Source organism: Salmo salar, chromosome 12, assembly GCF_965601325.2.
Source record: "Salmo salar chromosome 12, fSalSal1, whole genome shotgun sequence".
In the NCBI taxonomy this organism is placed as follows: domain Eukaryota; kingdom Metazoa; phylum Chordata; class Actinopteri; order Salmoniformes; family Salmonidae; genus Salmo; species Salmo salar.
The window spans coordinates 76,557,782-76,584,250 of NC_138302.1; the positions used below are offsets into that span (position 1 = coordinate 76,557,782).

Genomic DNA, 26,469 nt, shown 5'->3' on the forward strand with positions numbered 1-26,469 from the left:
GGAAGTTTGCGGGGGGTATGCTAGTTCTGAACGTCACATGCTAATGTAAAAAAGCTGGTTTTTGATATAAATATGAACTTGATTGAACAAAACATGCATGTATTGTATAACATAATGTCCTAGGAGTGTCATCTGATGAAGATCATCAAAGGTTAGTGCTGCATTTAGCTGTGGTTTGGGTTTATGTGACATTATATGCTCGCTTGAAAAATGGGTGTCTGATTATTTCTGTCTGGGTACTCTGCTGATATAATCTAATGTTTTGCTTTCGTTGTAAAGCCTTTTTGAAATCGGACAGTGTGGTTAGATTAACGAGAGTCTTGTCTTTAAAATGGTGTAAAATAGTCATATGTTTGAGAAATTGAAGTAATAGCATTTCTAAGGTATTTGAATATCGCGCCACGGGATTCCACTGGCTGTTGAGTAGGTGGGACGATTTCGTCCCACATACCCTAGAGAGGTTAATTGTGAAACCATACTGTTTGGGTAGAGGCAACGTAAAACAATTTAAAGTACGCTTTACTTATGATCAGCTTCATGAGGTAGTCATTTGGAATGCATTCAATTACAGGTGTGCCTTGACAAAAGTTATTTGTGGAATTTCTTTCCTTCTGAATGCGTTTGAGCCAATCAGTTGGGTTGTGACAATGTAGGGGTGGTATACAGAAGATAGCCCTATTTGGTGAAAGACCAAGTCCATATTATGGCAAGAACAGCTCAAATAAGCAAAGAGAAACGACAATCCACCATTACTTTAAGAATGTCAGTCAATCCAGAAAATGTCAAGAGCTTTGAGGGTTTCTACAAGTGCAGTCGCAATTTTCACGTTTCTTCGCCCTCGTCTCGTGCCTCACCGGGAGAGCCCTGGAATGGGCCAGCGCTGTGTGCGGAGAAGGAGATGTGGCGTTAGACCATTATGAGGAGTTCACCCGCCGTTTTCGGGCAGTTTTCGACCACCCACCCGAGGGCAGAGCGGCGGGTGAGCACCTCTACCATCTGAGACAGGAGATGAGGAGCGTCCAGGATTTTGCCCTGGAGTTCAGGACCCTGGCAGCCGGTACGGGATGGATTCACATGGCCCTGATCGACCATTATCGCTGCAGTCTGCGTGAGGACGTCCATCGGGAGCTGGCCTGCAGAGACACCACCCTCACTTTCGACCAGCTGGTGGATCTGTCCATCCGGCTGGACAACCTGCTGGCTGCTCGCGGACGTCCAGATCGGGGTCTGGTGGTTCCATCCTCCTGCACCCCCTCTCCACTTCCCATGGAATTAGGAGGGAGGGTGCACAGGGAGACTGGAGGGGGTTCCCGCTCGTGCACCATGGGTGGCCGCAGAGGTCACACTGCTGGCGGTGCCGGGTAGGTTCCTCTGGGAATCGAGGTAACAGGCAGGGTGCTCTGGCGCCACCCCAGGTGAGTAGGCACCATTCTCATCCAGAGCCCTCTGTTGCACATATATTTGTGTCTGTTACTTTTCCTGATTTCTTTTCCCTGTGTTCCCAGCATAAAGCGCTAGTAGATTCAGGCGCAGCTGGGAATTTCTTTGATCAAGCTCTTGCTCGTAGTTTAGGGATCCCCATTGTACCCGTAGATGTGCCTTTCCCCGTTCACTCCTTAGATAGTCGACCATTAGGGTCAGGGTTGATTAAGGAGGCCACAGCTCCTTTGAGTATGGTGACGTAGGAGGGTCACAAGGAAAAAATGTGTATTTTCCTTATTGACACTCCTACGGTCTACCTTGGTTAACTAGTCATAACCCCACTTTTTCTTGGCCACAGAGGGCTCTCACGGGGTGGTCGCGAGAGTGCTCAGGTAGGTGTGTAGGGGTTTCCGTTGGTGCTACTACGGTTGAAAGTCCAGACCAGGTCTCCACTCTGCGCATTCCCCCCGAATATGCCGATTTGACTCTCGCCTTCTGTAAAAGGAAGGCGACTCAATTACCACCCCATCGACGGGGGGATTGTGTGATAAATCTCATGGTAGACGCTGCACTTCCCAAGAGTCACGTGTATCCCCTGTCGCAAGCGGAGACGGTGGCTATGGAGACATATATCTCCGAATCCCTGCATCAGGGGTACATTAGGTCCTCCATTTCACCCATCTCCTCGAGTTTCTTTTTTTTGTGAAGAAGAAGGATGGAGGTCTGCACCCGTGCATTGATTATCCACTACCTCTGATCGCCACGGCGATTGAGGTAATGCACGGGGCGCGCTTCTTCACTAAACTGGATCTCAGGAGTGCGTACAATCTGGTGCTTATCCGAGAAGGGGACGAGTGGAAGACAGCATTTAGTACCACCTCAGGGCATTATGAGTACCTCGTCATGCTGTACGGGTTGAAAAATACTCCATTAGTCTTCCAATCTTTTGTAGATGGGATTTTCAGGGACCTGCACGGGCAGGGTATAGTGGTGTATATCGATGACATTCTGATATACTCCGCTACATGTGCTGAGCATGTGTCCCTGGTGCGCAGAGTACTTGGTCGCCTGTTGGAGCATGACCTGTATGTCAAGGCTGAGAAATGCCTGTTTTTTCAACAGTCCGTCTCCTTCTTAGGGTATCGCATATCTACGTCAGGAGTGGAGATGGAGAGTGACCGCATTGCAGCCGTGCGTAATTGGCCGACTCCAACCACGGTGAAGGAGGTGCAGTGATTTTTAGGGTTTGCCAATTACTACCGGAGAATTATCCGGGGCTTTGGTCAGGTAGCTGCTCCCATTACCTCACTATTGAAGGGGGGTCCAGTGCGTTTGCAGTGGTCGGCTGGGGCGGACAGGGCTTTTAGGAAACTGAAGGCACTGTTTACCTCGGTCTCTGTGTTGTCTCATCCGGATCCGTCTTTGCAATTCATAGTGGAGGTGGACGCGTCTGAGGCTGGGATAGGAGCTGTGCTCTCTCAGCGCTCGGGTACGCCATCTAAGCTTCGCCCCTGTGCCTTTTTTTCCAAGAAGCTCAGCCCGTCGGAGCGAAACTATGATGTGGGGGACCGGGAGCTGTTGGCTGTCGTCAAGGCTTTGAAGGTGTGGAGATATTTGCTTGAGGGGGCTAAACACCCTTTTCTCATCTGGACTAACCACCGCAATCTGGAGTACATCTGGGAAGCGAGGAGACTGAATCCTCGCCAGGCAAGGTGGGCCATGTTTTTTACCCGTTTTGTGTTTACCCTCTCTTACAGATCAGGTTCCCAGAACGTTAAGGCACTTGCATTGTCCCGGCTGTATGACACAGAGGAGCGGTTCATGGATCCCACTCCCATAATTCGATTGATCTACTGGACCCACACATCACCCTCCTCAGGTCATCCTGGGATTGATCGGACGATGCGCTGTATTAGTGGGAGGTACTGGTGGCCCACTTTAGCTAAAGACGTGAGGGTTTATGTTTCCTCCTGCTCAGTGTGCGCTCAGTGCAAGGCTCCTAGACACCTACCCAGGGGTAAGTTACAACCCTTACCCGTTCCACAACGGCCATTTTCGCACTTGTCTGTGAATTTTATAACTGATCTTCCACCTTCACAAGGTAACACCACGATCCTGGTCGTTGTGGATCGTTTTTCTAAGTCCTGTCGTCTCCTCCCTTTGCCCGGTCTCCCTACGGCCCTAAAAACGGCGGAGGCTCTGTTTACACACGTCTTTCGGCACAACGGGGTGCCTGAGGATATAGTGTCTGATTGGGGTCCCCAGTTCACTTCTAGGGTCTGGAGGGCGTTCATGGAACGTCTGGGGGTCTCCATCAGCCTGACCTCGGGTTTTCACCCTGAGAGTAACGGCAGGTGGAGAGAGTTAACCAGGATGTGGGTAGGTTTCTGAGGTCTTATTGCCAGGACCAGCTGGGGTAGTGGGCGTAGTTTGTGCCCTGGGCAGAGATGGCTCAGAACTCGCTCCGCCACTCCTCCACTAACCTCTCTCCCTTTCAGTGTGTGTTGGGGTATCAGCCGGTTCTGGCCCTTTGGCATCAGAGTCAGACCGAGGCTCCTGCGGTGGACAACTGGTTCCGGCGCCTGGAGGAAACCTGGGATGCTGCTCATGTCCGCCATCAGCGCGCCGTGTGGAGATAAGTTTAATGCTAGCTAGCAACTTACCTTGGCTCCTTGCTGCACGCAGTTCCCTCGTGGAATGCAATTTAATCGGCCATAATCAGCGTCCAAAAATGGCGATTACCGATTGTTATGAAAACTTGAAATCGGCCCTAATTAATCGGCCATGCCTATTAATCGGTCAACCTCTACAACACACCTCCAGGCTGTGTAAGGGCATCAGATGACCTGGCCTTCACAATCACCCGACCTCACCCAATTGAGATGGTTTGGGATGAGATGGAATGCAGAGTGAAGGAAAAGCAGCCACCGAGCAATCATCATATGTGAGAACTCCTTCAAGACTGTTGGGAAAGCATTCCAGGTGAAGCTGGTTGAGAGAATTTCCAAGAGTGTGCAAAGCTGTCATCAAGGCAAAGGGTGGCTACTTTGAAGAATCTAAAATATATTTTGATTTGTTTAACCTCTCTGGGCTAGGCGGGACGGTTTGGTCCAAAATAATCCATCGTTATATCCGAATAGCGGCGTGTTGTTCGTGCGTCCCAGACACTATCTGAAATGGTAAATCAGGGTCGTGCGCATGGCGCAATTCGTGACAAAAAAAATCTAAATATTCCATTACCGTACTTCGAAGCATGTCAACCGCTGTTTAAAATCCATTTTTATGCCATTTTTCTCGTAAAAAAGCGATAATATTCCGACCGGGAATGTCCATTTAGCTAAACAGAGGAAAGAAAACACAGCTTTCGGTCGACGCGGGCACGACCCTGAGTCTCACAGTACTGTAACCAGCCACTACCCAAACGCGCTACTTTTTTTCAGCCAGAGCCTGCAAAGCCACGATTCAGCTTTTTACCGCCTTCTGAGACCCTATGGCAGCCGTAGGAAGTGTCACGGGACAGCTAAGATCCTCACTCTTCAATAAACAGAGACAAGAAGAACGACACCTTGTCAGACAGGCCACTTCCTGAATGAAACCTTCTCAGATTTTTGCCTGCCAAATGAGTTCTGTTATACTCACAGACACCATTCAAACAGTTTTAGAAACTTTAGGGTGTTTTCTATCCATATGTAATAAGTATATGCATATTCTAGTTACTGGGTAGGAGTGGTAACCAGATTAAATCGGGTACGTTTTTTATCCGGCGGTGTAAATACTGCCCCCTAGCCCTAACAGGTTAACACTTTTTTGGTTACTACATGATTCCATATGTGATAAGCAGTAACGGACAGTCACTACCATGATGGGACTTTTATTAATAGTTTTATTGATACAGCATTCAACCCACATAATGCGTAGTGCATTTAATGTTTAAAAAAAGTATTTTTATCAAAATAAAGAAAAACCCTGGAATGAATATGTGTGCCCAAACCTTTGACTGGTACTGTATATCTGTAAAGAGATATTAGCTTAATGTGTGTATGCTATGAAATGTATAAATATACTGTATTCCTAAGGGGATACCAAGAGAAAACAGAAGAAACTTTGTCAGTTTGAGTCAGACCTAGCTTATGCGAGTGCTCTGTAAATAGTACAATGATGTGTCTCTCGGTCCCAGAGTTATGCAGTATTTATACAACACTAAAACCAGTTGTTTCCTGTTTGTATGATATCCTTTTTTTTGGCTCTTTCTTGTCATTGGACCAATAACGCAACACGTAAGGCTATTGTTACTGTATCTCCAAAAGGAATGATGGATTGTGAGTATGACGGGGCACAAACCACAAAGATAACTCACTACTTCCACTGATATACATGTCAGCTTGCGTTATCTGCAGATGAAAAAGTTATTTGGTCCACATGAATAATAACATTCTACACATTTAACCATATCATATGACTTTTTCATTTCATTTAACGTTCTCGGCTGGATCTCTGCATTGATTTCACAGCCACAGCAGGTCTCCTGAGATTCTCTATGGATTTTCCAGCTGCCCTCGCAAATGGTCCACTGTGATTACTATCTGAAACGTAGAGCCAGAGGAAGGTATGGAAAATAGTCATCACTCCTCAAATCCCTATATTGTGCTCCTGTTTCGGTGAGCTGTGTTACCTCATGGCTACAATGATCGCAGACATGGTTTCATCGAACCCAGTGGACACATATTGCTCCGTCTTTGGCTTCTCTCAAAACGTGGGCGTGAGTTTTAGGGGTAGTGTTTCCTGCTGAAAAATCTTTACAGGGTAGGAATTAGGGTAAAATAACAATGAATGGAGGGTTGGAACAAGTGCAAGACATGAATTTAATGCCTGAGTGGGAGTCAGTACAACTGCACATCTGACAGATCCCGCTGTCTATCGGCCCCATGCTGAATCTGCTTACTGAGAGATGATTATGCAAATGAATGTGCTTACTCTGTCGAATAGAATGTTTATCATATGAGTTATTAAAAGAAAATTGTAATAACCCCTCATTGATGTTCCTCCATATAATGTTGCTTGGGGTTAAATCTTTGCTAAGCTTGTGCTATTGATTAGGGCTCTAAGCAGATTGATGAGGGAGCTCCATATGGGGTTGTCTGGAGAAGTCTGAGAATTCTAAAGGAGATGATTACCTCGGCCTCAACCCACAACAATGACTCCATTTCTGATTGTGTCTGATTATGACAGTTTTCCTACATGGAAGAAAAACTCAAACCTGGAAACCTCTCCCAAGCCTTAAATACTAAAAAGCAAAACTGCCATAAAGTCTATCACCTGCCACCCCTACATAATCTGAAAATCCATGTGTGCTTACCAGGGCCAAGTCTGTGCAGAAAAGTACCCCCTCCGGCCCAGGCAGTCCTGAGTAATTGGACTACAGCCGATTAACTGCGAAGAAGAAGTGCAGTTACCTTTCTGTTGTGATGACCCCTGCCTTTGAGATTTGTTATCTATTAACCCACCATTTTAGCACTTTATTTATATTAGCATTCCAGGTTATCAAAATGGCCCCTACTTCTTTAACCGTTTCCAGCACAACACGCCTCTGTGGGCACATTTGGGGCGGCAGCGTAGCCTAATGGTTAGAGCATTGGACTAGTAACTGAAAGGTTGCAAGTTCAAATCCTCGAGCTAACAAGGCACAAATCTGTTGTTCTGCCCCTAAACAAGGCAGTTAACCCACTGTTCCTAGGCCGTCATTGAAAATAAGAATTAGTTCTTAACTGACTTGCCTAGTTAAATAAAGGTAAATTAAAAAAATCTAACACTGTGTAATTTCAGCCCAGAGCTAGGTTTATACCCTTGTTGTGACAGTACATTTCACCAATCTGACTGTCTGAACTGTAGCTACTCTAGAGCCCGTTGAGGGGTCTGAGCTTTTACAATTGATTTACGCTGTATCTGAATTAATCTGGGAACAACAAAAGATTAGCTCCTGCTCTCTGAATGCAGTCAAGTCACAGCCATGGGCCAAATCAGCTCATTATCTCTGTTAATTCCCTCTGCACTAGGCTAATGCAATAAGATGCCAACAAATACCTCCCGTATCACACTTCATACAGGTTTTTTAATAACGTTCTCTCTTTTCTGACTTTTAAATGTCATGTCCTCAGATTAGGCATCTGAATGTATTATTGTAACAATTTTTTTCAGGCATTTGATTCAGAAAAATCTACAACTATTGCATGCACCGTATGGGGTAGTTATCATGTGTGGCTCATACGTAAATATTGTGCAAAAGGTAGAGTCGTTGACTCGTCACAACAGACCTATAGACTAGAGTACTGATCCCACGAGAAGGCAAAGACCCACAGTACCTCTACTCTACAGTACCATGTCACGTTGGTGCTCAACCTCCCTGTCCAACAACTAAAGACAAGCATAATCTGTTAGAGGACACCAGGTCCTCCCCAGCTCACACTAATCAGATAAAACATGTCTGCTCGCTGGAAATCACGTCATGGTGCTCTGTCTATATCAGAGAGTGAGACAGATAGGTCCGGCTGGGCAGGAGTAGAGAAGGTCCTTTGTCTGTTTTGTGCTGCTACCATGTTGTGTTGCTGCCATGTTGTGTTGCTATCATGTGGTTTTATGTTGTATTGCTACCATGCTGTGTTGTCATGTGTTGCTGCCATGCTATGTTGTCTTAGGTCTCTCTTTATGTAGTGTTGTGTTGTCTCTCTTGTCTTGAAGTGTGTTTTGTCCTATATTTTTTATTTAATGTATTTATATTTTTAATCCCAGCCCCCAACCCCACAGGAGGCATTTTGCCTTTTGGTAGGCCTCATTGTAAATAAGAATGTGTTCTTAACTGACTTGCCTAGTTAAATAAAGGTTAAATAAAATAAAAACATTTTTAAAAGTCTGTGTCTGCATATTGGCGTGGAGCAAAGCAGAACAGAGCAGCCCACCGTGGCTAGTCAGCCAGCGAGAGCGAGGGCAGGGGGAGAAAAACGATGAACCATGCTGGGCCCATTACTACCGACGGAGGCTGAAATCGGTCAGATCTGCTGCAGCTTACATGAAGGCTGGGGAGCCCAGTCCCCACTAAGGAGTGAGCCGCCAAGCTGCTGATATCGCGACCACTGGAGAGAGAGAGGGGACCGAGAAAGAGAGAGGGAGGGAGAGAGAGAGAAAAGCAGAGATATAGAGAAACACAAGGCAGATGTAACCTTGGTCCAGAGGAGCTGATAGATGGGATGTGCAGCGCAGCAGAGGCAACAGTTCAGGTGGAAAATGCTTCCCTTTGTGATGCAGATGACAACGCAATCAGCCCCTCTTTGTCTCCGCCGATGGGCTCTGCTCCCGGGGACATTGAGAGCCAGACACTAATCCGCTGGGTTTGTGTTCTGTGGGCCTGTTCAGAGAGGCAGTGGCACAGTACCTGGGGTTGTATGGAGGGAGGCTGTGAGACCAGGTCTGACCTCTCTCAGGGTATCCTGGCTTGATGCTGGCTGCATTTACCCTCTGAGCTCAATTCAAGTTCTAGAAGACTTATGCTTTCAAATATGCATAAAGATGCAGGCAACAATGAGGGTGCTAATCAGCTTGAGGTTTTAATCTAGCATGTGACATGCTGAAGGTTTGCAATTTGTCAATCAAGATTTGTGATTGAGATATTTAAGCTATGTATTACACTATCCTGAGTCTAGGTTAATGAACAATTGGTATAACAAGGTTCTACCTGTAAACGTACATAATAGGTTGCTTTTGCAGTTTAAATTGAATCTAGACCTCTTTACAGACAGTTCAAAATGTTGATGTTTTTTCCGATCAGCAAAAATATAACAAGATACAGCCCACAGGAATGACGTAATGGCCAGAAACTGTGCTAATGAAATGATACAGTTACTCTCATTGAATAAACTACTTACCCCTGTGTAACTTCATTAGATAAACTAATTAATGTTGAGCAGTATGAAGCTTGGATGATTTCACATTACCATGTGGAATATAATGATATTATCTCAGAAATTATGCAATCAATCTGACTCATGTTCAATACAAACAGTGTCATCAATGTTTGGTTGAAAAACCTCTAACAGGGGCATTAGTCATAGTAGCTAGTTTCACTCACTTTCAGACCAAACACTTTTCCTCACCACAGGCTGAAACAATTATAGCCCTGTGGTTGAACAACACACCTATACTTTAACGACTGCTAGAAAAACAAAACCCAAGACCCATAACATAAGTGATCCTCAGTGAAGAATAGATTTTTATGTAACACACAGGTTCTCAATTGTCCCCATTCCACAGTAGTTGTATTGTTAACAAAACTTTTTGGTGATGAACTTTGAGTCTACATTTAGAACTATTCCATTGAGAAACGTATAGTATTTTCCGAACAGAGCTTATTTTATACACAGTTGACTGTCCTGAGGCCAGCCATAAAAAAAGTATATTGGGAATAGACTGGGTGCCTTTTCAAAATAAATTTGTCCATCTAAACAAGGTTTTGTGTTAATTTAAGGAATATCAAATTATTACTAGTTTTGATCTTACAAAAGACTGAAATGAATAACTAGTGTAATTGAAAGTGGTTTTAAATGGTATGTTACCAAAGGGGACAGACTCTTACTGACAGGCTCTTAATGAACAAATGTTGTAGTGAACATGGTTGGAGATTGAGGCACTGATACAAGCCCGTAACAAAAGATGGCAGCTCAAAATGCAGCCACAATGATGTCATGCCATGCAGAGAGAACACATTTTTGTAAAACTGGCATCCCCTCTTGCCATCGGCCAAAATCTCTGAGCCTTCGGATACCCTTGCATTAAACTAATCCTCAAGGTAGCCCATGGATGTCCCCGAAATGTGACACCCACCCTCAAATGAAACAACTGGTACCAGCACTAATTTAAATTCTGCATGCAAAGTGACAATGGCTGGGCCATGGGCAGCATGGATTAGGTCTTGAATAGAGGCGGATTCTTTGTGAAAGCCTACTGTGGTGGTTGGCGTGCATACAAGCTCCCTGCATCTGCTCATTGGGTAGACTGAGAAAACACAGGATTGTGTATGGTCACTCATTTTACCTTGATTTAATCCCATTTCAGAGCCCCCCTGTCACTGTCTTTTGTTACTATTCCAAAAACTATAATGCTTCCATGTTAGGCGAACACTTCTAGTCCCCACACAAGTACAGTTGAAATGGGCCTATTGAATTTACATTTGAAAGAAAGTTTACACATATTTGGCAAACTCAAAAAACTAATTTTCATAACGCTTTTCAAACAACAAACAACAACAAGACATGTTAAGATATAACAGAACACGATAGTATTAAATACTGAAAGCACTTTGTTTTCTCTCAGGTTTCCGCTGTAGCCTATAGGAGGAGGCAACCGCATTATGGAGAACAAACCTCCGCCACTGCCTCCTTTCTTACCTATACACTCTAAGATATCGCTCTGACATGTTCACTGGATGATGATAAAAAGCCACTCCCTTCCTTAAATATTTAATCTGGATCCCATGTTATTTTACAGCATCTCATCCATGGAGTCATCTCTACAAATGTGAGTTATCTAAATACGCAAATTATTGAGGCACGAGTTAGTTTATACTGTTTACATTTTGTGTGATTTTTGAATTTCGATAAAAATCATGATTTCACATTGCCTTTAATTACTTCACCCTGCCTCAACGTGGACGCCATGTGTCCTAGTTTGTCTACCTCTGGTGATGGTCATGACCAGATCACAACATGCTATCTCACTGAATGTAGCATAATACAGTAACAGGATGTGTTTCAGAAGGTAGTTGGGCTCTTGTACTACTGACTGCAGAGGTGAAATTCGTAGTAAATGATAGTTGTTGTTAGCAAGTGTACTCTGGCTGTATTTCCAAGAATAGCTAGTAAATTATGTTCTGTGTGCTAATCCCACTGAAGGTTGATGGTTTTGTTATCGTTACAGTAGCTGCCTTTGGTTACTCCTAAGGGTATTCAAAGGCAAGGCGTTTTTCCTGTTAAATGTCTGTTACAATTATCATAAATCCACGAACAAGCAAGTCAATAAACCGTGTTCAAACTTTGGTTACCTTATTTTACAGTCCATTACTTACCCAGTCCAGAGATTGCAGAAGGGTAATAAGATACAGAATCAGATATGGAGAACCAAAGGTCTAGTACCGCCATAAGCGTTGTGTTTACTAATTAAATCAATGATTGACTCGATTTTATAATACTCTCCCTGACCTTAAATGGCATTAAGAGTGAATGGGCTTGCAACTACTTCCATGGTAATACTTTTTGGCAGCTCTGGTAAGATTTGTTGCTGTTGATGATGATGATGCTCTCCATAGATACACCTGGCATGAGGTAGGTAATGCACCTGCAGCTGATGCAAAGGTAAACAAAATGAGAGGATATATAGACAGGCATGCCTGGCTCAGATGGAACAGAAGGAATTGTCTTACTGAGCACCTCGATTCCATTCATCAAAGCTCACCTGCTAAAATTAACCATAGGTCTACCAAGAAGATTTCATATCAACAGGGGCTTGCATAAAATCCACAATCCACAGTGTTTTAGCCCAACAACATCCCTGCCTTGGTTTGAAAGATAACTAGCTACATCACTCTCAAAATGTGATCACTCTGAAATCCATATACAGAGCTATGGATGTTAGAGCTGTAGCTGAAAGAATAGCATCTGTCATTAAGACAAAGTTCACATGCTATGTCCAAAAAACATTAAAAAAGATACAATATGAAACAATGTATGTTGTCCAAGTACATTAAAATATATGTAGGGCTAAATAATTATCCTAACATAAATATGAAAGTATTGCTATTTGTATTCTCTTCAATTGCTAACCTATACAGTTACGTACATAATTATAAGCTAGCTGTCAAAATTATACATCAAAACACACAACAACAACAAAAATTATATCACGATGCAATTACCAACATTAGCCTTGATCTAAGAGATGTGCCAGAAGGACTATGGGAATATTTTGACGTGTTTCTATATAAAACCCGACAGAAGAACCTTCGCCAAAGCAACCATGTTCTGATGCCATGACATCAGAGCCGTCAATACGATTTACTTCGATGTTCCTCTCTGTGGCGTGTTGTTTTTTGGATTAAGGCTACAGTGACCTCTTTTTCAACAACAAAAAATTCATACATAGCCTACTCCTGCGACTTCATTGGATGATCGGCTAGGGTGATACGAAGGGTAAGATGGGGGGGGCTGTGACGGGTTGGGGAAGAGACCAACCAGTCATGATACTGAAATACAATAAATATAACAATAGTGTTGCCGGCTAATGTTGCTTGAGAAAAAATTGGTTCGGAAATCAATACTTTTATCGTCAGTCAAGTTCAATAGTAAGTAATTACTATTCAATTACGTAAACAGAAACATGAAAAGGGTAACACTATTAGCTTAATTGCCTGTTCAGAAACAAAACAGCCTTTTCCTCTATGCAGCCATTATTGTCTGAAAGGGTAAATATATTATATGTTTTACATTGAAAATGACCAAGAAATACATTTCTTCTGAAAGAGAATAGCCAAATAAATGGCTTCATCAAGAACATATATTGTTTGTGACACAAATAGAAAAGAAAACTCTTGATAAAATAGGCCTATTAAATGACAGCATATGATGTGTATTAGCCTGCCAGACATAGCCATATTGCACAATACAAAACATTTCCATTGATAGCTTCCCACTGTGACTAAAAGTAAAATAAATGCCTGTTTTTCATGGCTGTCAGTGTCTCTTCATATATTTTGCAGTCTCATACGTCATCTAGCCACGTTTGCATTCCAGAAAGAGAAAATAGCATGCCACTCTATTCAACACAATTGGTAGAAAGACATTGGTCTGTTATTATTTGTCATCCTTTTTTAAATGCAAAAAAAATAAAAAGTTGATTCTTCATTCAGCAATGTTAAAGCAGCTTCTACCCTACTGTCTGTGGTTCCATCTCACTCATGACCCTAGGGCCCGAACACTGCTGTGCTAAGAGAGAACAACTTCATTCTATCACGAACCTTCTAAAGGTGAACAGCCATAAGCTTTTCCCATTCAAGCTTTATTCTTCATTTAAAGTGAAAATGTAAATGAACAACTTTCATGAGCTAACACGAACCGGAAGACGTAGCTATTCGAAGTCTGGCCTTAGCTGATTTACCTCCAGTAAAATGTTGAAAACAATCCTCACTGTATTAACATTTGCTTATTTAGTAAACAAAATAACAATAATTTAACTCCAGTAATTTGAATAATAATAATAAGAAGAATTAATGGTAACAATATAGTAAATATAGCAGATCAAGCAAGGTTTCAAAATATATATAAATAAATAAATAAGTATATATATATATATATATATATATATATATATATATATATATATATATAATATATATATATATATATATATATATATATATATATATATATATATATATATATATATATATATATATATATATATATATAATTTATTTATTTGCTAGGACACAAATATTTGTATAAATGGCATATAAGTGCTAGGACATAAATATTTGTATAAATGGCATATAAGTGTGGTTCCTTGAACCTGGGTCTTGCAAACAGTTTTTCTCTAATAGGTTAAATTGTTATTTTTAACTAATAAGGAAAACATTTTTCAAATGCACAGCAGGGTCGACTACAAATTACAGTAAATGTTCAAACATATACATATAGATTGGTATTTTAGGACACAAGAAAAAGCACCTACTCTTCTATTGTCATTGAAAGAATGAAATAAACAATCAAAGCATTCAAAAATAATTATGTATAGATGTTCAATATCAAAAGCCTTAAGCTCAGACACAAAGGCTTAGACACTACCATATATTTTATTTTGCCAGAGGAACACATGACATTGGATGTGTGTAGGCCTACCTACTCTACAAATATAATGTAAACTGGAAAATACAAATTCCGAGGCATATTTAGGTCTGCCTATGTAACAATTCAGGAAACATAACTTTCCAATATCCCAGTTAAATGATATGCTGCTTGAAATTGGGAAACACTCTTTTCAAGACACTTCGATACCTAAGTGACTTTTTCGTATCAGGTTAGAACTTACGCAGCAGGTTAGTAGAATTAATGTAGCAGGTTAGGAGACTGAGGTTGAGGTTAGTTAAACAGTTAGGGTTAGCGAAAATGATCTCCTAACCGGCTATGAAAATCACTTTATATTGAAGTGGTGTGAAAAGAGTGTGTCCCGTTTGAAATGTTCTTATGTTGTATTTGTCAATTCAAAAGGCCGATCAAGGTATGCCGAGCACAGCACACTGTTTCTCTCCAAAGGTTGGGTCTACTATCTATACAATAGACTACATGAACATGAAAATTCCTACCATGTGAATATGACGCTAATGCTAAGTACAATATGATTGGTTTACAGTAGGCCTATGTACATGTTTATGCTTGCAGGAATGTATTTAATACATCCTGGTTGGAATCCTGCCGGTATGTGGGGCTCCCGGATTGTCGCAGCAGTGTTCGGGCCCTAGGGTCATGAGTGAGATGGAACCACAGACAGTAGGGTAGAAGCTGCTTTAACATTGCTGAATGAAGAATCAACTTTTAATTTTTTTTGCATTTAAAAAAAGGATGACAAATAATAGCAGACCAATGTCTTTCTACCAATTGCGTTGAATAGAGTGGCATGCACAGCATCTCAGTGCTTGATGCGTCACCACAGACACCCTGGTTCGATTCCAGGCTGTATTACAACCAGCTGTGATTGGGAATCCCATAGGGCGGCGCACAATTGGCCCAGCGTCGTCCAGGATTGGCCGTTGTAGGCAGTCAGTGTAAATACGAATTTGTTCTTAACTGGCTTGCCCAGTAAAATAAAAAATAAAAAAAGAGTAGTGTAGGCTCTACTTACTGACCATCACGGCCTCTGAAGGACTCGTGCATCTCTTTAAAATAAATCACAAGACTCATGTTCTGTGACAAATCACCAAAATTGCACATTAGCTTAAGGCACATTATCAACAACCTACCGAGGCATTTTCAATGAAAAGAGGATAGTCCTTGGTGGTTAAAAATTGGTAGGCTACCCTAGCGCTATGCTCTCATGAAGTACCTGTTCTATTGTGCCACTGAACACGCTGCTCATCATCATTCGCGAGCGAAGCCTGTGTGCTCCAGCCAGTGCACTGCACAATTAGATTATGCCAACAAAATTATTAAACAATACAACAGAGACGTCATTAATCAAATACATAACTGTCCATACTGCACCCAATCATCTTCAGAAAATGTGTAGCTTACTGACTGTTCATGCTGCTCTTTTACAAATTGCAGACAAGGGGAAAACGCCATGCTGCATCATAAAGTAACCCGTGTACTTTCAAGTTCACGGTTGAACTGTTTGAAATAATATAAAAGTAGAGCGATGTTTTGACTTGGCATGTATAAAATGGCACAGTAAAAAGCATACGGTATGTCCTTCATGACAAGCAATACGTTTGGACACTTCCACACCTGAGAGGATGCGGGCATGATCGGTGCAACCTTCATATAGCTATTGTTAATTATTTCCGTAAAAATTCAAAGAAGCGCCTTTCCCACAATGTACAGACTCCCCCGGAACGTTCTCGTTAAAATCAATTCAACCACTCAACGTGATGTGATCAGCAACTCTATAGCCCCGTCGGCAAGACGTTATTCAAAGGGCTTTAAACATTATCTTACCTTCTACAGCTATTACAGTGGGTATTATCCATAAAATCCATAGAATATCCATTATTGGTTTCTTTGGACGACAGTGTAAAAAGCCCAGACATTCAAATAAAATAAATCATGAAAGCCATTGACAGCAAATGCTGACAGACACGAGAGGACATTCACCTTCAACAGAGTGAACCAGAAGCCATAGAAAAGAACTCAAATCTTACCCAAGTTTGGACGAAACCAAAACAGAGGGGTGCCGTGTAAAATACAACATTTTCCATGCATCGGAAACTGCTACAGATCTCAAATGTATGAGATGTGTATATTAGAGATATCTATGATCCAACCCTAAAATATAACATACATAAGCTAAGCCTTTTGGTTATGCTTGTAGTTGTTGTACATGGCATGCTCTCCCCCTGTCAAAAGAAGTTACTATATCCCTACTGTCAATCATGACGATACAATCGCTAACTGCATCATCTGTCTGATAATAAAGGATTTTAGAATCACGTGGAAGGATGACCAATGAAGTTTGATTCTTACGCAAATAGTCAAGCAAAAGTTTTCTGCCTACGACTTTTATGTATATTTTGTTGTCAGTAATGTATTTTATACTACAAGCTTGATACTTGACAAGGAGCATGGATTATATAATTCAATAAAGAGTAAGTTATTTTTAATGGTCCAGTAGCCTAGAAGGGCCTCTTCTAGAAAGAAAAACCCACTGCGAAAGTGTATGTCTGTTAGTTTGTGTGGTAGTATAATTTGCAAAATCATTATGTCTTGAGTGTAATTAAGATAAGGGGTAGAAGTGAAATCTTTGAAGGTTATTTTGATATAGGATGCGTGTTCAATACATGAGTCATCTGCTGTACATGCGTGTGAGCCATTTGGACCAATGGAAGAAAACATTGCCAAAACATAGCAGTAGTATCAGTGATAAAGAAATACATAGGTGTTCCATTCAAATTACTAGATGGAATAGTTCTATGTGCTTTTAAAATTAACTGTAAGCAACAGGGCACAGGCTTTTGCTGTGTCTATTATGGGATGCTGCTGTTTTTCATGAGCCATTATTGTCAAGGAACGGATCAAATCAACTAATGCTAATCCTCCACAATCTCTCAATGATATATTATGGTTAATATAAATTATGTATCATATTCAAGAAATGAAATGAATGTTTTATCAATATTCATGTTTTATAACACAAAATAATCCTGAATCTTGTATCATAAAAATCAGTTGTGTTCTAAATGGTTACTGTAATTAATTTGAGCACAATAACGGAATATTTTTATTGAAGAATAGATCAATTAAAATGTGTTTGTACATCTGTTTGTTATCATCTAAACATCCTCACAAGTATGATGATTACAAACTGATGAATAAGTTAGTGTTCAGTGTGGCCTATTGCTTCCTCTCTGCTTTTTAGAGACATACTGGAATCCCCTGAAAGCAGTCAGGTATGGATATCAGGTCCTCATAAAGTGACTGGTCCTGCGTTTGTGCACTGTAGATTTAATTGTTTAATAGTTCATACCATTATCTGGTGTGGTGGAGTTTGGGGAAAAGACTGCACATCCTCTCTAGAAGCTGCTATGTACTGAACCTCCTGAAAACAATATATAAAGAATTGATTATGATAATGATATATGTATATGTTCAATGGTATTGTATTTAACTCTCAGAATCTGTAATGGAGATTAAAGGCACTACCGGTATATGTTTTGGTCAACTTTTCAGCATCTCATATGAGTAATAGTGGCCATTTTGTTTTCCATTTTCAGAATGAAAACATGCATGCTGTAGGCTTACTGTACATGTTATTAATGCATCGTATCACAATGATTGCAGGAGTTGTATTACACTGCAAGCTATTTAAGCTGTACAATACATATACATTTGCACCACTGCATCAACGTTGTCTTTGGAAATTATGATGTTATTGTCCCATTTGAATCATGCAAAATGATGTATGATAACATGCCACAGCAGGTTGTTGTAAACATAAACTATTCCTTTTTGGATTAATCCTTCGATGTTCACTGAATTTGTTGAAGTAGTTCGTATTTTTATTCCAACATCTGTCTATTACACTATGAGCAATACAGTATACTGATGAGTTACTCAAATGAATATACTTTGATGAAACCTAACGACTGTCAGCGACAGAATTAAGTAAATATTCTACAAATATCACGGCATTATTCTTGTTCATGCGGGTACAGTATTTGGCTCAAAGTATAAATGTAGCTTGAAAACAAGTCATAATTGATCACCCCAAGCTGTTAAAATCAAACTAAGCCCTGAAGTTGGCACATCAGGTTGGCACATCAAAGACTAGCACTGTCATCAATGGCAACACTGTCATCATTTTTTTCCAACTCTGTCTGTCTAGTATAAATTATGCAATTTTTAGGGGGGAGAAATATGAATAAATTAAATATATAAATCCCACGCTGTATTTTTTTCTCCATCAAAATACTGTTGCCTAAGAAATTCTAAGATGTAATTTGTCAACCAACCTACAATGACATCTGAATTTATGTGTGCCAAGCCACAAACATAATTTTGTAATTTCCTTAAAGCAGTATAATACAGATTTCCTGTTTCAGCAGCTGGTAGTGTAATTCAAATGACTGTACAGACGCTGAGGCATGATGGGTAAAGAATACACAGATACGTTTTATATGAGGAGATGACGGACACTGGGAGAGAGGCTGTGTTAAAATGGAGCTCAGGCCTCTTTTAAGCAGCCATACCACCATGGAGACAAATAATGACATAGCATTTGAACTATATTATTTGTTTTACAACATTACATAAACAGGCCTATTGTCTTTTGCATAACATTGTGAATTGAGTTCCATTTCACATCTTCGGTAGTATTAGAGTGCATTGGCAAATACAAAGCGTGGAATTGCAGGTTTAGCTCTCCGTGGTGAATAACTCAGAAAAACCCTTGGCCGATCACAATATTATCTTGCATATTTAGCAGTATTGGATACTAATCAATCAAAAATAGAAAGATATATATTTTTTGTGTAATTACAGTTTTACAACAAGAGCATCTTAATGTTAAGTGTTACCCATAATTTTCATAAAATCTAAAGGGCCATATATGATGCGAGCAATAGCAACCTATAATGTATTTAGCCCAAAACATTGACAAGGCAATGAAAGTCACTTTTAATCTTCTTACAGACAAGACTTTGCCCCACACTGATCCGTACAAGGGTATACATCTCACCCATCAGAATGCAGGGATAGATTATTATTTTTTTTAAATGTATATATTTTGGAAAAGATAAAGCCAAACCGAGGCATTGTATATATGCAACAAAAATAGGCAAGGATACTCACAGACAGACCACCTGAGTTGAGACGAAGATTGCTATTGTAATGATGAATTACATAAATATTTATGCCATATCTAACCTCTCTTTGTAATAGTAGAGTTTGAGGAGGAACGCTCTTAAATAGCTATCCTAGCTAACAGTAGATATGTCCTAGCTAACAGTAGGCCTAGAACCATTTAGCTAGCTCCATTAAAACAGTGAGAGCAGTTACTAAGTCTCTGAGTGAAAATATATGAGGCACGGATTAATATAATTGAGATAATATGGTACTTTGTGTTTTATATAACTACATTACTGACATGTAAATTTACACTCGGGACCTGATACATGTAGAAATGTTCCAAATTCAATAAATTCTGAATTCTATCCAAAAGTTTATATTAATACAATTGTTACCATTAAATTTTTTTATTGATTGGTTTCTGGATTTCTATTGTACCATAGCTTTATTTTTATGAAGGCTGAATAATGATCTTGTGCTTTTCTATTTCAGTACACATTTACACATCCTGAAAACATTAACCTTTCAAAGGGTCTAAACAAAGTTCAATGATAAAAAAGTTATTTCACAACATACACCCATGCATTTTCTTTGTCTTTTTTTGACTTTCATTTGATAATAACTACAAATGAGCATGTTTGGGCTTTAAGACAGGTATTGTAATCTTTTTATCTCAGAAGTGCATTTTGTTTCCTTGTTCCTTGGTTTTGTGTACAGTATGTTGTGAATATGATAATTAAGGTAAAAGGTCCGTGAAAAAAGATACAAAATTAAACAAAGTACATTTTAAGTAGATACATAATAATCAAAAGGTATAAACCCATGTACTGGTTTGCATTAATGTTAAATGTCAGTCATATATATATATATATATATATATACATACATACATACATACATACATACATACATACATACACACACACACACACACACACACACACACACACACACACACACACACACACACACACACACAACACATTACAAATGTAACAATCAAAGTAGAGGTATAAAACCAATCATTTTTTAAACGATTTCTAAGTGGTGAAACACATAGTTATATTATTGAACTGGCTGCAATAAACTCAATTAATCTCAGATGCAGAGACTGACTGGACTAGAGGCCTTTGTAAATCACTGGAGATTGGATAATGATGTAGCATAGCGACAGCAAATTTACACTGTCTCAGTCCAACTAATCTAGATATACTATTATCACTGAGTGAATATGGATTTAATTTAGGCAAGAGTTGTGGTTTCATTGTTGTGGTTTCAAAGTAATAATTTGGCAGGACTCAATAGAAGGCTTTCTCTTGCTGCCTGTAAAATATGACTTGACCTAAAGATCATGGACCATTTCTCCTCAGCTGTGTTGCTAGACACTGCATCAGTCTGATTACATCAATAGTGCCATCTAGAGTTTAAAAAGAGAACATTTTTGCGCTTAGGGCTATTGAATGGTACAGTAAATCAGGGTTAGCATTATGACAAACAAGTTAAGTAGTAGATGCTGACAGGTTGTGTGCATATTTCATTTACAAGTGCTGCATTGCTAGAGCTTTACATTAGGGTAAGTACTTCAAAGAACATTTCTGCAATGTGCAATGTTCCATTTGAGATTAAGTCTAGATTACTGTGGCTTTAAGAGGAGTAGCTCTAGACTACTGTTCTGCACAACTCCTTAAATACAGTAGAATTGTGAACATAATCATGCTTTGTGTGCTTGCAACAAGGAAACATTCAGAATGTATATTTAAGTAGTTGAAGAAAATGTTTTCTTGTTACCATGGATCACAAAAAAATACTATTTCAGTGTAAGGAAAGCATATGATTAAGGTGAGCTTTCCCTAGTATAACTGTAGATTGTACTATTTCTCTTCAAACTCCTGCCTCATAGGGTTAAACTTGAACAGTCAATTACCTCTGAGAAAGTTGGATATGAGAGAAAGATGAAGGTGTGGGGATGAAAGGAGTTCATGCAGATCAGAAGTATCCTTAAAAGTACTCTGCTTTGACTTTACCATTCAAAATGCTCTCTCTTAAATGGAATTGATTTCACCTTTAGCCTGAAAGAGTTTAAGATAAGGTGTAGCTCATAGCTAATATTAGCAGCAGGGTATGGAGAGGGTGAGAACTATCCTGCTCTCTGTCAAGTTTGTGCATGATTCTGACCTCTGAGTGAGAAGATCTACAGGGCCCTCTAATCTGGAGATACCATGTGCCTGTGGATTAACCTCCCTCCTCAATACCACACTTAGCAGGCTAACTAGGACTTGGCCTAGTACTGGATACAACAAAAACGTATGAAGATCCACACCTAGTCAGTGTTGGTGTTAGTGAAAGTCAAAGATTGATGTCTAACATGCAGTCCAATCAGACATATACCAAACAGTATTTATCAAACTGTAGTGTTTAGTATTGACTACTAAAAGCCGTACAATATGTAGGGAGTGTTGATACTAGCACACTGAGTGAAGGAGATAGTTAGTGCTTATCCTCCACAATCATCTGCCCAGTGTGCTCCTTTACCCATTGCCAAAAACCGAATTGAACCCAAGTCAATTGGTCCAGGTTTAATCACATGGGCCAAAAGCCTTGGAATTGTTTAATTGGATTATTTGGCCTAATCAACTGAGGACGACTACATGAATGAGGTGAAAAGATCCTTAGAGGTATGAAAGTATAATGGCAGTGGTGAAAAGAGGTGTTAATCTTAATGTAATTATTGATGTGTGTTGAGTTGATACACTGTGGATGTTCTCAGGGAACTTACCTAGCAGAGTCTACAGAGTATAGCCAGCATTTTTATTGGTTTATGGAAGGGGACAGGCCCGAATGGTGTAGGCACTTTAGGAGCCAGAAAGCAAATTGTATCACAAAAATACAGTGCCTTCAGAAGGTATTCATACCCCTTGATTTATTCTACATTTTGTTCTCTTACAGCCGGAATTAAAAAAGTATTAAAACATATTTGCACATTATTCTTGAAAAAATTGTTCAAGCTCTGTCAAGTTGGTTGTTGATCATTGCTAGACAGTCATTTTCAAGTCTTGCCATAGATGTTCGATCTGATTTAAGTCAAAACTGTAGCTAGGTCACTCAGGAGCATTGAATGTCATCTTGGTAAGCAACTTTAGTGTATATTTGGCCTTGTGTTTTAGAGTATTGTCCTGCTGGAAAGGTAATTTGTCTCCCAGTGTCTGTTGGAAAGCAGACTGAACCAGGTTCACCTCTAGGATTTTTTTCTGTGCTTAGCTCTATTCCGTTTGTTTTTATCCTACAAAACTCCCCAGTCCTTGCCAATCACAAGCATACCCATAACATAATGCATCCATCACCATGCTTGAAAATATAAAGAGTAATACTCAGTTATGTGTTGTGTTGGATTTGCCCCAAACATAATGTTTTGTATTCAGGACATAAAGTTAATAACTTAAGCCACATTTTTTGCAGTTTTACTTTAGTGGCTTATCTCAAACAGGATGCATGTTTTGGAATATTTTTGATTCTGTACAGGCTTCCTTCTTTTCACGCTGTCAATTAGGTTAGTATTGTGGAGTAACTACAAAATTGTTGATCCATCCTCAGTGTTCTCCTATCACAGCCATTATGCTTGGTAACAGTTTTAAAGTCACCATTGGCCTCATGGTGAAATCCTTGAGTGGTTTCCTTTTTCTCTGGCAACTGAGTTAAGAAGGATGCCTGTAGTGACTTGGTGTATTGATAAAAAAAAAAGTGTAATTAATAACTTCACCATACTCAAAGGGATGTCAGCTTTGAATTTCTTTTTTTTTTTACAAAGTCTACCAGTAGGTGCCCTTCTTTGCGAGGCATTGGAAAACCTCCCTGGTTGTTGTGGTTGAATCTATGTTTGAAATTCACTGCTCGACTGAGGGACCTTACAGATAATTGTATGTGTGGGGTACAGTGATGAGGTAAATCATTCAAAAATCATATTAAACACTTTTATTGCACATGAAACTTGTAATGTGACTTGTTAAGCAAATGTTTACTCCTGAATTTATTTTGGCTTGCCATAACAAGACATTTCATTTTTTCATTTTTTCAAATTAAAACTTTCTACAAACATAAATCCACTTTGACATTATGGGGTAATGTGTGTAGGCCAGACACAAATTTAGACTGTAACACAACAAATTGTGGAAAAAGTCAAGGGGTGTGAATATTTTCTGAAGGCCATGTAAATGTAAACGCCATTGAAAAAAAAAATAGCTACCAGTAAAAATGATTAAAATGACATTCACAGACAGTACCTAACATGGCTGCTATCAATCATGGGCTGCAGGGCTTTAACGTTCGCAATAATATTAATCGTAATTGATACAGCAACATCCACATAAATCAATGATTTATTGATGATATCGCTCTGAGTTAGCCCTATACATAGAGCAGCAAGTCACAGGCAGGCACGGATTCTCCCACTCTATGAGTTATGCAAAACAAAGGAGGTCAAAAGGTAATAAGGCCACACAGTTGATCAGAAATAGAAGCTGAACATTTGGTCATTGATGGACCACAGCTTAGGACAGCTCTTTCACTCTCACAAAGCGTCTCTCTGTGCTCTCTGTACCTCGATCTCTGCCTGTGTCTCTTTCTCTGTGTCTCTCTCTTTCTCTCTTGTTTGTAGTCCCCTGGTGCAACAGATGGAGGTGTGTAACACAGGACATTAAAGCTAAGAGGATTCCCTGCATGTTGATTTTTGGTGTCCCCCAAGTGCTGGCTAACTGGGTGTGCTATACATTAGTGGGCCAGTCCTTCCCCCACCACCAGGACCAGGCTAGTTGGCTATGAGGCCAGGCCAGGGAAAATCCCTCATTACTTAACAGTGTGTAGTACAGTTATGCTAAGCGTCCTGATCCTGGTGGTGCCTCACGCCTGACCTCTAACCTCTGACCCAGCTCCAAAGTTAATTCATTGAAGGTGACTGTGAGCACATTACAATTCACCATCTTATGAGGCTTCCATTGCATGGGCAGGCATGACAGTGTATTAATCATAAAAAGTATTTATTTCCCCAATTAAAAGAAAAGTTTAGATACCTTGTAACATGCTAACTGTGGATCTGTCCTAGATGTCTGAGGTGATTTGTCGAGCCAGTTTGCCATAAAGAGAAATGTATCACAGCCCAGGGTAAATTCCAGGAATCCTATTACAGGTGGACTGCTTGCGTGTAGAGCAAATATTATGTGAGGAGAGCATAGCCCTATACATAATATTGATAATTGAAAAATGGCACAAGTGTCTCATTGGTTTACTGGCATTTATCAATGCACAATATCAATGATTGACATCAGATTATTTCACCAATCAAGGGCTTTTTAAGGGCTTTGGTCTCTCAATGCTCATCACTTACATTCTGGATATGAATTTCCAAATTGACAGATGAAAATCGCCTCAGTCAAAATTGTTCATTCATATCTATTTATGTTAACAAGCAAAATGGGAATGCTGTGGTTTGATTGTTTTAAAACAGAATAATAAGATGACCAATTACAACAAGTACTGAACAGTATATGGATGTTCATTAAGTAAAAGCACCACTTAAAGTGTGCACACAAAGCATTATTTACAGTGGATGGAGATAACCATCACAGCATACAATCATTTTGATATCTTCCCTAATAGTGGAACGAAGGGACCTAGTCTGCTCAATAAAGACAGATTGACCAAACATGACAGCAGCCAGTTTTTTGAATGTGCATGCTGTTTCTGAATAGTCCAAAGCGTGACAAGGGAGATTGGGTGGGCAAAGTAGGACGATTAATTGCATTAGCACGGCAGACAGTGGCCGCATAGTGAAGAAGGGAAAATAAAAGCTCTACAGGAGAACTGAGTTATAACAAAACCGATGGAATGAGTAGTGTGTTTGTGTGTGTGCGCGTTAGTGCATGTGCATATGCTTGTGTGTATGAATGTGTTTGTGGTAAAGCAGAGGGAGCTGAAACTGTAAAGAAGAGTGAGGAAATAGAGCAGAAGAATATAGGACTGAAATAAAGGAATCCAGGATAATTCTGCCTCAAGATGAGTGAGGGTTGCAAAACAGCAGACTGGAGGAGCCAGAGGTCGTTCCCATGGAAACCTTTGCCCAGGGAGATCGCTGACCCTCCCGCCTGCCAATACAAGTGGAGCACAGATTGTAGGTCACATATGGCACTAGCAATCCAATCAAGCCTAATCTGGCTTGACTCAAGGGTCATAAATTAAACTACAAAACTGGTTTCCACTCTGGCTTATCTCACCAGGCCCAAGTCTATGATAATGTCTATGTTGATGATTACAAGGAGGAGCCATACATTAAATGTCCATGTCAACAAATGTATACATTCCCCACAAGGAATATCCTAAGTAACATCAATTGTCAACTGGGTAATTACATGACTACAATGTCAATTATTAATGAATGAATGAATGATGGGTTAATTCATAGTGAATCTTTTGATTCAAAGTATGAAATTTGACATGAAAAGTATACTATAACTTATATGTACTTACATATTTTATATCTGTTAAATACCTCCACATTTCTGTAAATTTTACTAATCAATAGAGACCGTAGATATTGGTATAGCTTGTTTAAAGTACATCTCTCATCCAAAATATATCTGTGACTTTAAGAATATGACTGTGGGGTGTTATGAATAATGGATTTCCCCAGGGGCAGACTGGCCATCTGGCATTTCATGAAAATGCCAGATGGGCTGGTCCATTTCTAGCCCAGTAGGCCTATCAAACTTGGGGGTCTCAATGAAATAAATAGGCTGGTGTTGGGGCCTCGAGGAAAAAAATGGGCCAGCATGGGGGCCTCAAGGAAAGAAAATGGGCCGCTGTGTTAGAAATGCCAGGGCCGCTTTCTTATCCCAGTCTGCCCACTGTACATGTCCTCTAACATAGAAATTAAGAAACAAACTACAGCTGACAGTAAGTGGAATTA

At 40.1% G+C, this 26,469-nt stretch overlaps 1 protein-coding gene across 3 annotated transcripts in view; it reads right to left on the minus strand.

Moving 5' to 3' along the window:
* The window catches only part of LOC106565894 (ephrin type-B receptor 2), a 170,971-nt gene extending 154,614 nt beyond the window's left edge, over positions 1-16,357 (minus strand). For all 3 annotated transcript variants that reach the window (XM_082959294.1, XM_014133558.3, XM_082959293.1), the window contains exon 1: positions 16,170-16,357. In XM_082959294.1, coding sequence (XP_082815420.1) covers positions 16,170-16,221 — 52 coding nt within the window. In that variant the 5' untranslated portion in view covers positions 16,222-16,357. The remainder of the gene's footprint in view (positions 1-16,169) is intronic.
* Positions 16,358-26,469: the final 10,112 nt, after the last annotated feature.